Raw genomic sequence first — 17,780 nt, forward strand, 5'->3', positions numbered from 1 at the left:
CAAATAAAAACAAACAAACAAACAAAAAAAGGCGGTTAACTATTACAGACATTTTATAAACCTAAAATCTTCCATGATTGTCATGATCAATGAGCCTTTATAATTAATCATATTGCTTCTGTGAGATGTAAATGAAGCCATTCACAGTGCTCAGCATTTGCCAGGGTGTAATTAAGAGTGCTTAAATGGCTGCTGTTAAAGTGCTGATCTGTAAGGTTTACAGCTCTTTTAAGGATCTTCCAGAGCAAAAAAAAGCACTGTCAGTAACAAGAAAAAAGAAAGTCCCTAGTGTGCGTAACTTCAAGGTCAATGGTGCTTTCTACTGCACATAAATACAGTTTGTACCAAAAGTCTAAATACATGGGGGAACTTAACACTTTTTAGCAAAATGTAACTATTTACAAAACATCTTTTACATGATCGTCATTTCTTTATAAGCACACGTGAACTCATCTGTCCCACTCATAATGAACTAAAACTAAACTATAACGTGTAAAAACATCTGGTGTTTTGCATGTAATTGCATGTCCATCGCAACCTTGCGACAGCTTCCCGATCCAGCCATGAGAATGATTTCAATACGTTTTTCTTTTGTCAAAGGCATTCTTAAACGCTTTCTGAAAAAAAGAAATAGAATACAAAACTAAGCATGAACAAATTTGTAAGACATTTTGGTAAAAAGTGTTAATGTATGGAGACGTTTGGGACACCTTGTAGAATACATTGTGATCAAGAAAGGCACATAGAAATAATAGGGAGAAATACTTTCATTTATTTATTCATAATTTTATTAAGAATTTGTTACAAGTCCTCAAGACTTTTAACATTAGCAGCTCAGTCTCAAACACTTCATTACATCAACACGATTCCAGGTCAGTCAGAAATAAAGAGTTTTCAGCCTTTTTTACTTAAAGCTACAGTACACAGTTTATCTTTGTTAAGAAAAAACTCAGAATCAGGGGAGAAAAAAACCCACTTTCTAATAAGGTCCACCTTGACAATCCTGTAACAGTAATTTGCAGTGCTGTGTCAGGAGGTCAGGTTTGGCGGAAATTTGTATACAGACGCCAGCTCAGATACATCAAATGTTATAAGGCATGAAAGAAGTGAAACTACACAGTGACAGACAGGAGGTGCAGCCAACCAGGTGTGAGATAGTTAAAGTACAATACATGAGGAAAAAGAATTCGGGACTGATTTTTTTTTGTTGAACAGGTAAGATTATTATTTATTCCCCAGTTTGAATGGTTTATTCTTGTGGTGGAAGTTGTTGAGTTAGAGAACCCAGGATGAAAATAAGGCATTACAAGCAAAATGAATATAAGGCATTATGCTGTCTAGGCACAATCCCAAATGGCATTGTGTACACTATTTATGCTCACTCATATAGGGTATACCAAGAACCAACTTAGTGCACTGTATGCGCAATAGAACACAATTTGTGATGCTACTGTTGAAAAACAGTGATTGTTGTAAATGTTTATATGCTTACATGTAATATTACTTTTAAGGCACTTAAAAAAATATTAATGAGTAAATTTATGAAAATTAATTACACGATCATCAGTTATATGCAGTTATTTCTTCCTTTCGGCCAAACTTTTTGAATACATTTGAATACATAAATATGAAAATTTGAATGTGATTCCTTCCTCAGCCCTAGTTGACTTGCCCTGATGACAGCTGACATATTATCAAGGCTGATATGGAGAAATGAGCTGTAGCAAGTACATAAATATCGCTTCAGTAAGCAACAGTTTCAGCCAGCAAACTCACTGTGTCCTATGAGGTATACAGCAACAGCAGCACACTGTGGAGTAACACTGTAATGTAAAACAAAATCAGTTTAAGAGCTTCAAGAAACATTTTACCAGTTGTGGTAACTCATAGGGTTCGGTCCCAGCCCTTCAAATCCTGGAGGAATGTATCTAAAGCTGACTTTGTTGTCCAGCACCCTACAGCCATGATGACTTTCAGACTCCACCCCAATAGTCCTCTTTCACCCTGTGAAGATATCAGCGAGGTCATGCTGCCAGCTCCGACCCTGGGGGCCAGAAGAGCAGGAAGGCTGAGGGCCACACTGCCCACCACACCAGTCCCACTGGCAGCAAACATGCACACTGTCAGAGCACACGAGAATGCTGACAAGGACACACAGCGCGTCATGATCACCAAGCCGTCCTCCGACAGCCAATCGGAGAGCATCGGAAGAAGCGCCGTACCAATCAGGAGTACATGGGCAGTCCAACGATCTTCACTGAGCCACAAAAAGCTGAAGGCAGACAGGGACGGGCCCAGTATCTCGCCTGCCCACTCGAGATCTCTCTGGACTTGTGACAGAGCTGGGGGCAGAGGGATAACAGCCAGAAATGAAGAGCATGCAATGAGGAAAAAACCCACTGAGGGAGCTCGGTGGTCCTGCCCAGAGGGGGAGAGAGGGAGAGAGAGAGAGAGAGAGAGAGAGAGAGAGATAGAGAGAGAGAGGATTATACATATATGTGATAGGAATAATTACAAAAACCTATTTGCTGTTTTCCCCATTTAAATTATAATAAATAATTGATGCACCTGACATATAATCAGTCCCTCCAGGATTTCACAATCACAGGAATGAACGCAAAATCAAGCAAACGCCACAATATTTGGAGGCACTTGCAATTTTACAAAATTGCCTCAGATTTTCTGCAGATTTGGGCCAAGTCATGGCATGTGACATCACCACAACGCGCATTCAGCCAAAGCCCTATTTGACTCACATGTGTCGAACATGAGTACAGCTAAAAGGTCTCATTTACCAACAAACATCACTGCAAAAAAACTTACAAAACAATTTGTGCAACTGTAATTTCGTCAATTCAAGTAGTTTTCCACAAAAAAAGCACAAAAAATCTGTGCAAATTGCATCACAAATTTGGAAAAAAGCAGCAGCAAAATTAAGCCTTTTTGTCTGCAACAATCACAAAAAAACTCGGCAAAATCCCGTACTGACCGTATAGTGTATCGTCTAATGACTGTATACTGATACGGACTCATAAATGTTACATTACTCAATAATTGTTTTTGCTATCATGACTACTGATATTTGTGTTTCTTAAACCCTCACACACATCTTCATCATTCAGCTCTAATAGTTTCCAAACAAAACACAAACCAAGGGAAATGCAACAGATAAGCCTGTAATCTATGTATACCTAATCCATATTTGTGTTCGTACCTCATACAACAATGTAGTCAACTCACGTCAAGTCAACTCTCAATACAAACTCGAGAAGTACACCTACATGTATCTGCTTGAGGATTTCTTTCATAAAAGCCCAGTCACAGCAAATCACATGAAAATGCTCAGTCAGTAAAGCACAGAGACCAAGTGACTGTATTCTGAAGCACAACTTAGGTCTGACTTAAAGGTCAAAGCGGGAAGCAGTTAGTGAGGTGAGCAGCTGAATAAGGCTTCATTATTTTACCCTGAACAGGTGAAAAGCAGCAGGCAGAGCCGAGAGTGTCAGAATGATGTTTGCAGACACTGGGATCAACTCGTGTACAACGTCCATCAAGGCCCTGTGAAGATAAAATGTGCCGTTGGTAAACAAAATCTCAGCAACAATAACATCAATAACACCCATGGCCATAACTATGAGTACTCTGAAGTCTAGACTTTCGTAGTTTCAGAAAGATTTTTTTATTATTATTTTATGTATGATAAATCTGTTTTAGTTAAAATGTAGACACTAGAAAAGTTTATACGCACATTTTTTCTTATTGATTACTGTCTGTAAAATATGTCTTATATGAATATATAATAATAATAATAATGCACTGTAAAAGTGACATCTTAGCAAGTACAAATATCTTTAACATATTCAGTTATATACACTCACGGAGCAGTTTATTAGGAACACTATACTAATACTGGGTAGGGCCTGCTTTTGCTCTCAAAACAGTCTCGATTCTTCGTGGCATGGATTCCACATGATGGAGGACACATTTCTTTGAGATTCTGAACCATGTTGACATGATCGCATCACGCAATTCTTCAGATTTTTAATTTGCTCTTTCATGCTGTGAATCTCCCGTTCTACCTCATCCCAAAGCTGTTCTACTGGATTCAGATCCGGTGACTGGGAAGGTCACTGATGAACAGTGTGCCAAGAAAACATTCCCCACATCATTACACCACCTCCACCAGTCTGGACTGTTGACACAAGGCAGGTTGCTTCCATGGATTCATGCTTTTGGGGCCAAATTCTCACCCTATCATCTGTGTCTCTCAACAGAAATCGAGATTCACCAGAGCAGGCTACGTTTTTCCAGTCTTCACCTATCCAGTTTTGGTGAGTCTGTACCCACTGCAGCCTCAGCTTTCTGTTGGCTGACAGAAGTGGAACCTGACGCGGTCGTCTCCTGTTGTAGCCCATCCACTTTAAGGTTCGATGTGTTGTGCATTCTGAGATGCTTTTGTGCTCACCACAATTGTACATAGCGGATATCTGAATTACTGTAACCTTTCTGTCAGCCCGGACCAGTCTGACCATTCTCCGTTGACCTCTCTCATCAACAAGGCGTTTCCATCTGCAGAACTGCTGCTCGCTGGATGCGTTTTCTTTATTGCACTGAGTATGATGTTTGATGTGAAAATGACCTGAAGCTACTGGACCGTACCAACATGATTTTATGCATTACACTGCTGACACACCATTGACAGATTAGATAATGACATGAATGAGTAGGTGTACAGGTGTTCCTAATAAAGTGTTATGCTCGGTGAGTGTATGTATATTGATGAGGTCTAATCTCTAAACCCTCAAAGATACTTGATAGCTGTAAAGTTACATTATTTCTGAGCTGCCTAATAGACTGTGTGAGGAAACTCTGGTAGAACTTACAGCAACAACAGAGATGAAAAGTCATGCGTTTGCTCACAAATACATTGATAACCAGCTAGATATCTAACTGGCCATCTCCTCAATGTTAAAACGACCAACAATAGTCAAGAAAAATAAAAGAAATAGGGACCAAATAAACTGCAAAACATGTAAACTACCTGCAATCTAAAAGAATAAAGATTTGGTGGGTTACTGTGAGGATGTGTCTCACACTACATACTGTAGCTACAACAACAACAACATCTGAGTTATACACCGACTGTAGCACTAACACCATGAACAACAGCATGAAATAACATGAAACAACCTTATAACCATATAATAACGCAAAACATACAATATAATGTGCAAAGCCAGGGCTTGGAACAAGCTGTGCACTACAGTAAGTCCACTACTTACGGATAATGGTCAAATCCCAAATGGCTTTCTGTTGGATTCATAGTGCACTACATAGCGCGCATAAACAAAGCCCTTCTAGTAGAACCGTCGCCTGTATTCGCCATTACTACATATACAGCACTTCCTATAAGAAACAGAGAGACATTTCAAATTCGGCCAGTGTGTACATGTGTGTTGTACTGCCCCTTTGTGGATGGGAGTCACATTACACATTTGCTGGCTCTCACTGTGTAACAAAACAAAAGAAACAAAAACAAACAAACAAACAAAAACAAGTCCTAAAACCTACCTACCTACATACCTTGCCCATTGACCTATCTAAAGGATAGATAGAAGGACATCCCGTTCACGTTTTGTGACGACTGGCCAATGCTACGGCGTGAAATTTGTGCCAGAATTATCGAACATAACTTTTCAAGAAACAAACAAAAATATACAACGAGAAAGAAGAAAAACACTCGAAATCTGAAAACAGTGAAGTCAGGGGCAAAAATTGAACATGGTCTTCAAATAAACAGCATAACTGTGTTTAATAGCTTTCTAATCTTCGTTTTCACTAATCATGGATTACGAACACACCGCCAGAGTTCTCTTTTACGCTTTCAAACTTTCCGTTTTTTTCGCCATTCGGGCACAAACCTATCAAGTGGGCGGGCTTAACAGTGCTTTACTCTCATTGGCTGGTGAGATTTGGATCGACAGCTCGAGTGTCCAGATGAGGAGGAGGATGATAATGATGATGACGAATTAAATTTGTGCCAAATTTTCAGTTTCAGAGTTTTGTTTCTTCTTTCTCATCGTGTATTTTTGTTCGTTTCGTGAAAACTTATGTTCAGTGCATTTGGCACAAATTTAATTCAGTAGAGTGGCAAGCCACTTTATGTCCCAGTGTGCCCTCATGCTTGTGTTACTTTCTTGCTCTCTCTTTTAGTTATGCAGTCACCGCTAGGCTTGCACCTGTTTGGACAGTGTACATCCTCTGTTTACCATGAGGTTGCTATGGATGGTAACCTATCACACGAGGAACCTTATAGATGACTGTGATGTTCTCAAGTCTCCTTCATTATACGGTGGATCGCTTCACTTGCATATTATAGACTTAAAGTTAAAACTCTACTGAAATCAACAGTGACGCTGATGCTAACACTGAATATCTTTCCAACACACTTAGCAGTCTATAGTAAACAGTTATTGAAGAGAAATTATTTATATTTGCACTATCTGGTGTCACCTAGAACAGTATGAGTTTCCTTTTGAATCCGGTTCCTCTCAAGGCTTTTTCCTCATGTTGTCTCAGAGAGTATTCCCTTGCTACCATCACTGGCTTGCCACTTGGGATAAATCAAAATCTGTTTCTATATCCAGATATCTGTAAAGCTGCTTTGTAACAATGTCCATAGATAAAACCATTAGGCCTATATAAATTGGAGTGAATTTAATTGAATTCAATAGATTTTGCAAATTAGTGTAAAATATGAGTTGGCAGAGCTTAATGGTTATTAACCCCCCCCCCCCCCCGGACTCTGTCAAGAATAGGGAGGAAAAAGAATTTAGCACCTGCAAAACAGCTATTGTGCCACCATCAGACCGATTTGGGCTAATTTCAGGAGGGAGCATTATCTATTGAGTTTTATTGCGGGGAAAAAACTTTGCTGATGAACACAGATTTCTGAACAGAGATTTCTGTTCATTATCAGCTTTTGTACATTCATGGACTGACACATGGACAACCACAATTTTAAGCTTTTTTTTAATGGTAAATTTCAGCAGCATGTTTCAATTACAATTACAGCATAAAATGTTACTTTATTAGAAATTTGAATATGCCACTGTCATTCTATACATATTTCTGAGTAACGTGTCGTCCATTTTATGTGATTTAGAAGAATGTAGAAGCTGCCATTTTGCACAGCTCTTTTTATTTTACATTTAAAAGAGAAAATACAAGGCTAAATTCAAACCAGTTTCATCAACACTAACAACAAGGGTTTCAGCAGAAACATCTCTTTCTCATGCACTTCCTTTGAAAAAAAAAAAGGAAGCAATAGATCTATTTTGAGACTTCATGCAGTGATATAGCCCATAAACAATGTCCTACAATATAAGCCTGTTTGAGCTACACAAATCCTAGAACAAGTTAGATTCACTACAGTGATTTATTAGGCTCTAGGACAGGCGATAACTTTGTAGGGCTTGGCTTTTAGAACCACGCTGGCTACACCACGCAGGTCAGGCAGAGGCTCCTCAGAGCTGGCAGGAAGAAACTGAAAGTCCCGTAGCAGATATCCAGTGAAGAGGAACATCTCCATTTTAGCTACAGACTCCCCGAGGCATAGCCGAGCACCCCCTCCGAAAGGTATTAGAGCCCGGAGACAGCTCCCATCTCCCTCCAAAAAGCGCTCTTAAATAAAGATAGTTCCCCATCACCATTATACAGCTCTGTTTGATTTCATGAGGTATAATATGCCATATAATAGGAGATTAGATTTTAATATACCTGGTCTAAAGCTGTGTGGGTCAGGCCAAACCTCTGGATCATGATGAGCTCCAAATAAATTGGGGATAACAATGGTGTTTTTAGGGATGAAATATCCTGCAATGCTGAAGGGACAATCACACCTCATAAACTTATGACATCCTATGCAACATTGCTATCATATCTCTTAAATGTATTATACCACTTACGGTTAGACATGACCCGGTATATAGCGTTTGTAAAGAAAGTAAATGGTCTGCACTTATATAGCGCTTTTACACTCACTCACATGCCAATGGTAGCAGAGCAGAGGGAACCAAACCGCCAACCCTACGATTAGTGGACAACCCGCTCTACCACCTGAGCCACAGCCACCCATGGGTTGTTTGAAAAAGCCTAGAGTTTGTTCATGTGTTAATTTCTGAATCGAAGTCTTTTTAGGTGTTATCGTCTGTGAATCCAAATTGAGAGTCCCAGGCTATGTAGTAGGAATCAAGTTTTAAGCCCTAGATGGGGTGGCTGTGGCTCAGGTGGTAGAGAGGGATGTCCACTAATTGCAATGTTCGCAGTTTGATCTCTATACGTGCCTCTATACGTGCCAAAGTGTCTTTGGGCAAGACACTGAACCCAACATTGCTCCTAATAGTAGACTAGTGCCTTGCACGTGTTGTGAGTGTGCAGGTGTGCAGGTGAATGAGAAACAATCTATTTGTAGAACCGCTAAGGCTAAAAGGTACTATATTCAATTCAATTCAATTCAATTTTATTTGTATAGCGCTTTTTACAATAGACATTGTCTCAAAGCAGCTTTACAGAAATATCAACATGGTATACAGATATTAAAGGTGCGAATTTATCCCAACTGAGCAAGCCACTGAGTGGCGACGGTGGCAAGGAAAAACTCCCTAAGATGTTGTAAGAGGAAGAAACCTTGAGAGGAACCCGACTCAGAAGGGAACCCATCCTCATCTGGGTAACAACAGATAGTGTGAAAAAGTTCATTATGGATTTATATGAAGTCTGTATGGCCTTAGGAGCAGCCGTAGTCCCAGCAGTCTGGAACTATATAAGTGCAGACCATTTGCCATTTAGATATACAGTAGTTCTTGAGTCTTGAAAAGTATAAAATTATTCTGCGACAATGGATTATATCAGATCAGTTGACAAAACAAAACTTATTTTATTTTATCTTGACTGAATCATCATGCCAATTCACACTGACTATATTATGTCAGCCCACTAACTTCTATGTGATTGTTAACAAGCCTTTCTTAATGTGTCTTTAAGAGCCATACACAATATAGCCAAAAGTATGTGGACACCCGTCGGATCACACCCATGTGCTTTTTGAACATACTATTCCAGATTTAGTCCCCCATTGCTGTTATAATATCCACCACTCTTCTTGGTAGGTTTTCCACTAGATTTTGGAGCGTGGCTGTGGGAATTTCTGCTCGTTCAGCTGCAAGAGCATTAGTGAGACTGGGCACTGATGTCAGATGAGGAGGTCTGATGGACAGTCCGTGTTTCAGTTCATCCCAAAGGTGTTCAGTGGGGTTGAAGTCAGGGTTCTGTAAAGGACTTCCACTCCAACCTTGGCAAACCATGTGTTCAAGGAGCTCACTTTGTTTACAGGGGCATTGCCATGTTGGAACATGTTTGGGCTACACCCCATCATTTCAGTGAAAGGAAATCTTAATTCTACAGCATACAAAGGCGTCCTAGACTATTGTGTTCTTCCAACTTTGGGGCAACAGGTGTCCACATACTTTTGGCCATATAGCGTATTGATCATTTATTTCATTGCCTATGTATAAAAATAGTCATGACCACTCAGATAGAACAAAATCATTATCTGTTCGTATCTTTAGACATAAGTGTTTGCACACTTTTACCCAGCATTCAATAAAATCCCCCTTTTCTATTAACACACAATTTCTGTAATAGGTAAGACTAGACAATAATTGAGATTTCTCTGCATGTAAAGTAAGTAATATGCAAAGCATCCAGTAACATGCAAACCCCAAGTATCCCAAGGCTGCATTGCTATCGCTACACCGCTGTGACGGTCTCTAATATAAGTTGCAAGTCATACAGTATACCTCCGAGTCCAAGTCCTCACAGGTATTTAAATCCTCTGGCAGTGTGTTCTATTGTAGATCTGGTGCAGTTACCTGCTGTCTCTGATGGCTTTGTGTGGTACAGCAAGTGGAGCCACAGGCCTCAATCTCAGCACCTCATTAATCACTGCACACAGATAAGGCAGCCTGTGTCTGTCACTGTAGCAAGGATACTGACCCTTCAGCACGCTATTTAGCTCCTCATACACTCTAGTCTGAACCTAGAGTGGAATCAAAAATCAAGCAAAGAGAATAAGGTGAAAAGGTGTGTGTGTGTGTGTGTGTGAAACTGTTAAGTGTAAGTCAGCAATCATGTGAACTCAATGTTGTTTTGTGTACCTTGGTGTCAAATTTCTTTCAGCATTTTGTATTATTACCTCTGGCCTATGTAAGAGGAAGGCAATGGTCCAGCTGAGCCACGCAGCAGTCGTCTCTGTTCCCCCTATGATCAGGTCCACTGTTGTCATGTGTATATGGCTGTCTGTCAGAGTCTGTAGGAGAGGAAAAGGACAGAATGAGCAAAGCAATATATAAAGAAATATACATCAAGGTTTCATCAAAGTTACATATTGTTAAAATCTGATAGTAAAACAAGTGTTCACATAGCACGCCCAGCCCCGATGACCGACTGACGTGTGGACAACTGAAAATGCTAAACAGAATACATTTTCCAAGAGAATCAGTGCAGTAGGAGTGAGATTATGTTATGGCAAACTGGAGAAGCACTGTTTCTCTTTTTACGTCTTAATTTGATCATTTTTATAGTAAGATGTTTTTATTTATTTATTTTATGCACAAAATTGAATGAAAGAGTGTGAATGTATATGAAGTAAATGACATTTTCTCAATTTTACACCATTTTTGGTCTAACATATATGAAATTTATTTATTTATTTATTTATTTAAATTACAAAGCAGCCAAATTTCCATGTAAATGAAATGTCAATGCCACTATACCAAATGGCAAATGCAAATGAGATCACTGAATCTCATTCTGTGATTAAAACCAAAATTGCATATTTTTCAATTGCTGTGAATTTTAAATTCAAATATAGGAATTAATTTGACATATTACTCTACATTTCCTTTTGAATTTTGTCAATATGCTTCCAAAATGCTTCCATATTATATGAATTAGGGTGTGTTTTATGTAAATGAGATGTATATGAGGGTAAATTAGGGAGGGTCTTATGTTTATGACATTTAATTGCCTTAATCACCAGTGTGCAGGAGATGACATCAATGCAGCTGAAACGGATTCATAATTTGTGTTAAAATCACTGCTCATTTTGATCTCATACAACAGTTTCATGAATCTGATGCAAATATGTTCATAGTATGTCATTCTGTGCACTCAGAGCTGGACTTCTGGACATTACTTCACAAGTAACAAATACTCAGAGCAATGCAATAACTATCAGTAAATGACATGATGCCCGGTTGTTATCCTATAATGTAATATTCATTCAGCTACAGAAAAAAAAGTTGGAGCGCCTTCAAAAGAACAACATGAGGGAAGTCTGGAGGGGACTAAAAACAATTTCAGGTCAGAACAAAGACAATGGGAGGGGCCTTGTATCCGGCGACCGTGACAGGGCAAATGAATTAAATCTGTTTTTTAATAGATTTGATTCAGCTCCATCTCCTCCCCCCTCCGACCAGACCTCAGACCTGTCAGCGACTCAACCTTTCCCTCTTGGGCCATTAGGCACCCCCTCCTCCACCCCCAGGGCTCCAGGAATATCGGCATCATCCAACTCTCACCTCAGAGCTTCTGAGATATCGGCATTACACAGCTCACACCTCTCCACTGCTCACCATCCCTCACTCAAGGAGGTTTCACACCCCTCCACCCATAGCACTCATCAGGGATCACCAATAACTCCCCCCTGCAGTCTCTCTCTGACACTCAATCAGGTGAATAAGGAGCTAAAGATGATCAAGGCAAGAAAGGCCCCAGGCCCGGATGGAATCAGCTCCAGACTGCTTAAAGACTGTGCAGATCAGCTCAGTGAGGTCATCCTGCACATCTTTAAGCTGAGCCTGAGACTAGCGCGAGTTCCAGTACTGTGGAAGACTTCCTGTGTGGTTCCAGTACCCAAAATTGCGCATCTGAGTGAGCCAAACCACTTCAGACCAGTAGCCTTAAATTCACACCTGATGAAGTCCATGGAGAGAATTGTATTGCGACAGCTGTGGACCCTAGTGAGTTCAGAGCTAGACCCCCTACAGTTTGCTTACCGACCAGGCATGGGGGTTGAGGATGCCATTATTTATCTGATGCACATATCACTTCTACACCTGGAGAATACTGGGAGCACAGTGAGGATCATGTTTTTTGATTTTTCCAGTGCTTTCAACACAATTCAGACATCACTACTTAGGGGGAAGCTCTTGGGAGCTGGAGTTGATCACCACCTGGCTGCATGGATCACTAACTATCTTACTGACAGACCACAGTATGTGAGGCTTCAGGACTGAATGTCTGATGTGGTGGTCAGCAGCACGGGAGCACCGCAGGGTACAGTGCTTGCTCCATTTCTCTTCACCCTGTACACGGCGGACTTCAGGCATAACACTAACAGCTGCCCCATGCAGAAGTTCTCTGATGATACGGTCATTGTTGGACGAGTATCAGAGGAAAATGATCAGGAATTCCGGGAGGTCATCGCTGACTTTGTCAACTGGTGTGAATTAAACCACCCCTGCCTCAATGCCAGCAAGACAAAGGAGATGGTAGTCAACCTCCGCAGTAGGCCAACCCAGTCTATGCCGGTGAGCATCCAGGGTATGGACATCGAGAGGGTGGAGACATATAAATTCCTGGGTGTTCACCTCAACAATAAACTGGACTGGTCCACAAACACAGATGTCCTGTACAAAAAGGGCCAAAGTCGTCTCCACCTGCTGAGGAGACTGAGGTTTTTGGTATGTGCAGGACCCTGCTTAAAACTTTCTATGACACTGTGGTAGCATCTGCTATCTTATATGCAGTAGTTTCCTGGGGAGTTGGGAGCACAGAGAGGGACAGGAAACGTCTCAACAAACTGGTTAAGAGGGCTAGCTCTGTCTTGGTCTACCCTCTGGACAGCATAGAGGTAGTGGGGGAGAGGAGGATGTTAGCTAAGATGGCGTCTATCATGAGCAATTCTTCTCACCCCCTGTATGACATACTGGGGTCCCTGAGCAGTTCCTTCAGCATCAGACTGTTGCACCCTCAGTGCAAGAAAGAGCGCTACTGCAGGTCCTTCATCCCTACAGCAGTCAGACTCTTTAATGCAACAACAACATAATGTAACACTGCTAGCTGTTTTTTGCATCATCAACCCACACATTATCATTATTTGTTGCTCACCCCTCTATTGTTAACTGCGCAATAATCCATTTATCCACTCATGTATATAAACAAGGTGTTACACATCTATATATTCAAATTTGTATTCATCTGTACATACACTGAGGTGTCCATAGTGTACATATTACCATTATTATTATTGTTTTACTACTCTACTTCTTATTTTTCTATTCCTATTGTATATATATATATTTTAGATACTTTATCTAAATTCTATTAATTTTAATGTGTATTCTTTCCTATCTGTTTTTTGGGTAACTGAGCTGCTGTAACGAGGGTATTTCCCCAGTGTGGGATCAATAAATGTTATCCTTATCCTTATCCTTATTCACCACTGTCATACTTGCTTACCATCTTGGGTACTCTTCCTTCTGGTGATTGAAGGTACTGTAGGAGGGGTGCTGCAAAATCTTGGCCTTCTTTGCTATCTCTCTTTTGCTGGAATAATGTAGATAAGATATAAGTATGTGGTATTCACTGCATAGATTTCCAAATACTGCTTTCGTTTATAAATATTTATACACTACCGGTCAAAAGTTTGGGGAAACTTGACTGAAATGTTTCTCATGATCTTAAAAACCTTTTGATCTGAAGGTGTATGATTAAATGTGTGAAATCGGTGTTGTAGACAAATATATAATTGTGTCAGCATATTCCTTTCTTTCATTAGAAAACTAACATTTTATTTACAATTTCTTTTTTTTTTTTTAATGGATGACTTGGAGCGAAATATTCTGAAAAGCAGCCAATAAGAGTCCAGTATCGGTGGGAACTCCTTTAATACTGTTTAAAAAGCATCTCAGGGAGATTCCTCAAGAAATCGGTTGAGAAAATGCCAAAAAAATATATATTTCTGGAAATTCTAGGCAAAAAGGGTGTCTGCTTTTTATTTTGATTTATTTTGGATTTTTTATCACAACAAAAAAGAGTTTTGATGACTTTATTATTATTCTAAAATGTGGGGGAAAAATAATAAAGAATGAGTGTGTCTAAACGTTTGACCGGTAGTGTGTGTGTGTGTGTGTGTGTGTGTGTGTGTATATGTATATGTATTTGTACCTTTAACTCATATAAGTGGCCGCCAATGAGCTCATCTCTTCTAGATACCTCTTCCATTAAACGAGTAAAGGAAGCATTTGGCAACTTCTGGAAGGATATAATTCGTTTATTGTGAATAAGATCAGAATAGTAGCTGACCACACAGGAAAAAAAAAACAACAATAAGGTAAGCAATGTAATGCAATGTAATAATGTAATAATAATTCAGTAAGGGACTGTGTTTTACTCTGAGCAGAGGGAAAGAGTCCAGAGCTGAGATCCATGGTGAACCCCATAGAGACACGATCCTATTCAGACAGCCATGTAGCTCCTGAAAATGTACTGAGCTCTTCTCATACTGAGGAGAAGAAAGAGACTGATTGATAAGTTCTGATATTTAGGCTGGAATTAGTTTTGGTATGAAAGTGTATGTTATAATAGGAAAGGCAGTGCACTGTCACGAACTGATTTTCCAAAGGCTAGCATTGTAATGATGTTACTGGTTGCTACAGTGAAGTCTTCTGACAGGTCCACAGGCTTCTTGTTATAGTCCAGTAACACCTATTGAAGAGTGAAAATCTGGATTCATTATTTGGATTCATTCATTTATGATTTTCACTTTTGAATGCATACACAGATTCATAAAATTCACAAATTCAACCCCAAAACAAAATAAAAATCTGATATTGTACCCTACTGTCTGAACATAATTTAAATCCACACAAATTTGTCTTCATTCTGTACCTGTTTGAGGTATAGCGCTTGCTCTTCTATCAGACAGTGAAGAGACTCAGCAACACAGTGCTGCAAAGCACTATGGGCCAGGCGCCTCTGGGACTTCCACTCTTCGCTGTAATCACCCAGAGAGATGGAGTAGCCCCCACCTGACACTTTATCAGCTAGACGAAGAGCAGATAAAGAGATTGACGGTATAGAATCAAATTCTAGTAAGCCCACCAATTATATTAAGCTTACAGTATATGCATTTATACAAAGTGTATATAAGACATTACCCGTGTATGAATGCGGTCTTCCTGCAAAATCAGACCACTTTTTGACCAGAGCCTCACGAATAAGCTCACTACTGTTCAGAATAACCATTGCTGCACAAAACATACAGGAATAATAATAAAAAAAAACAATTATAACCAACACATTTTAAATGTCAGTTTGGATTCATACAGGTAGTTACAGCATTAAAGCTGAAATTGTGAAAGTTAAGAAAAGATTAATGAATTATTCACTGGTGCTTCCACAGCGAAGACGGTAGATATTCCCATATCTGCGAGCCAGTCCAGTCAGGTATATGGGCAAATGATGTTGGCTAAGCTCGAACATGTTTCCCAGGAAGGGAAGAGGGGGCGGTCCAGGGAGCGAGGGAGCAAGGGAACGAGGGAAAAGCAGAGAGAGGCAATGCAAAGGTTTGGCTAGAGAAAAGAAAGATACAATACTGTTACAGTGCGATCTGATCAAAAATGTAACGTGGTCTGACCTCTTGTAGGTAAATTGATCTATTGATTAAGGTGTTTAAAAAAAGTCTTTATCTGTGTGATAAAGCAAGAAAATTTACAGGATCATAGATTTGGATAGTGATGGGTACCGAAACCTACAGATTAAACATTTCATTCACTTGAGCATAGTAGGCCCTGATGCTAAACTTTATAAATATTCATGAAGATGATACTCAATGCAATTCTTTTGTAAGGTATATTACATCCATTGTTGCATTTAGAGTTACTGAAAAGCTGACTAAATCTAAAAACTAACTTGTTCTATGTGTATAATTAATCTATTATAAAATTTTCTTTGCAAACAGTTTTTTCGGCAATGCTCCTTTGATTTGGACTGACTTTTGACTGGGTGTAAACAAACAAACAAACAAAAAAACAAACAAACCAAAACTAAAGGCCTATTAATTACCAAATTTGACCAGTTTAAAATAACTGACCTTAACGTAACTCAGTGAGAGCTGCACATGACTTAAATTAGTTAATTTAGTCTTGTTCTCTTTATTTTGTATCTTGGGTTAAGTTAAGACTAAATATATTGCATGCACTCTGACAATAAATATATAAAATAGAAATTGAATGCCACTAAGTGTATCTATTTTGTTATTCACCTATTTTTGTATTTGCACATTTGTGAAATAATGCATTTGTTTTAATTGTCGTCAGTGGCCATCATGTACAACAGTCCCATGATGACCTGACTGGACATGCATTCAGATGATCACAATATTTTTTTTTTCTTAACAGAGAAACCTTCTGTTTTTACTCAGTAGATGCTGCCTAACTTTGTTGGATGGAATTAAGTATTTAAATTTCTTCAACCACTTTATTTCATGATGCATGTATACTATATGGTCAAAGGTTTGTGGACACCTGACCATCACACCTATATGTGGTTCTTCCCTAAACTGTTGCCACACAGTTGGAAGCACACAATTGTACAAGATGTCTTTGTATGCTGTAGCATTACAATTTCCCTTCACTAAAACTAAGAGGCCCAAACATGTTCTAGCATGACAGTGCTCCTGTGCACAAAGTGATAAAGTCACATGAACCTTTCCAAAATGTAGTAGAAAGCCTTCCCGGAAGAGTGGAGGTTATTATAACAGGAAAAGGGGACTAAATTTGGAATAGAAACAGCTATAAGAATTATAGTCACGTGTCCACAAACATTTGGGCGTAGAGTGTAGCATAATGAATAAATAAATCAATTAAGTGTGCATTTATTTCATTTTTTGAGAGTACATATAAGCTGTTTTCACAGGGCTTTACTGTAAATGAGACCCTGATCAAAACGTAGTTCATCTGTACATTTGCAGCATATTTAAAAAAAAAAATTATGAAAAAAACTAAACGTTTGATTTGTTATAAGTGACTTGGCATAGCTCCACCCTATTTTAACTTCCTTGTCATATAACAGCAAACACATATGACCTGCAAAAGCTGCCTGCATTTAACTAAGCAATGTCCTTACCTTTAGACTGAATGCTTCTTTTGCCATCTTCATTACTTTGTAGATTTTGTGGCTTTACAAGACGGTAGACTATGACCAAGAGAACAAACAGCAATGCAGCTGCTCCTACACTCACTGCTATTGAATACATGGAGTGGCTTCTTTGCGTCTTTGTGTCTGCGATCCAAAAAACTCTGCTCCTTTAATCATTTTTCTCCTCCATCTTTTACATCAATCAGTGCTTTCTGTTGATCCTTTCTTAAATCAAGGCTAGGTAAATATTGGTTTGACCATCAGCCCAGTGTCGCACAGAGTAAAGGAAATGAATGACTCTCTGTGGTATTGGATTCATGCGGGTGATGATATTTACTGCATTCATTTGAAATCTAGTAAGCTACATGTGAAATGAAGCCTATCACAGTGTAGTCAAATTTAGTGCTTGCAGAGTATGAATGAATAGTGGAGTCTGAAAAGGGTAAACACTGGGGTTTTGTGCAAAATATTAACAGCCAAACTACATCCTGACGTGTTACCCCAGGAGGTCCTGG

The 17,780-nt window shown here is 39.4% G+C and overlaps 2 protein-coding genes across 3 annotated transcripts; both read right to left on the minus strand.

Moving 5' to 3' along the window:
• Window positions 1-56: 56 nt before the first annotated feature.
• LOC128609047 (uncharacterized) lies at window positions 57-6,001 on the minus strand. Its single transcript, XM_053627366.1, has 3 exons — window positions 5,283-6,001; window positions 3,465-3,558; window positions 57-2,418 (listed from the first exon to the last, which is right to left on the minus strand). The coding sequence occupies exons 1-3, from the start codon at window positions 5,321-5,323 to the stop codon at window positions 1,885-1,887; spliced, it is 669 nt and encodes a 222-aa protein (XP_053483341.1). The 5' UTR covers window positions 5,324-6,001; the 3' UTR covers window positions 57-1,884.
• A 1,021-nt stretch (window positions 6,002-7,022) lies between these two features.
• On the minus strand, window positions 7,023-17,410 carry LOC128609054 (steroid 21-hydroxylase). Of its 2 annotated transcripts, XM_053627384.1 has the most exons (11): window positions 17,254-17,410; window positions 15,285-15,698; window positions 15,016-15,170; window positions 14,737-14,832; window positions 14,519-14,629; window positions 14,293-14,379; window positions 13,585-13,671; window positions 10,256-10,369; window positions 9,933-10,099; window positions 7,780-7,883; window positions 7,023-7,683 (listed from the first exon to the last, which is right to left on the minus strand). In XM_053627384.1, exons 2-11 carry the CDS (start codon window positions 15,385-15,387, stop codon window positions 7,442-7,444), a joined length of 1,266 nt encoding a protein of 421 aa, XP_053483359.1. In that variant the 5' UTR covers window positions 15,388-15,698; window positions 17,254-17,410; the 3' UTR covers window positions 7,023-7,441. The 2 variants fall into 2 exon arrangements, with proteins under 2 accessions (XP_053483359.1, XP_053483348.1); XM_053627373.1 differs by lacking the exon at window positions 17,254-17,410 and having other exon boundaries at window positions 15,285-16,210.
• Between the last annotated feature and the right edge of the window lie 370 nt (window positions 17,411-17,780).

This window comes from Ictalurus furcatus, chromosome 1, assembly GCF_023375685.1.
Source record: "Ictalurus furcatus strain D&B chromosome 1, Billie_1.0, whole genome shotgun sequence".
Taxonomy (NCBI): Eukaryota; Metazoa; Chordata; class Actinopteri; order Siluriformes; family Ictaluridae; genus Ictalurus; species Ictalurus furcatus.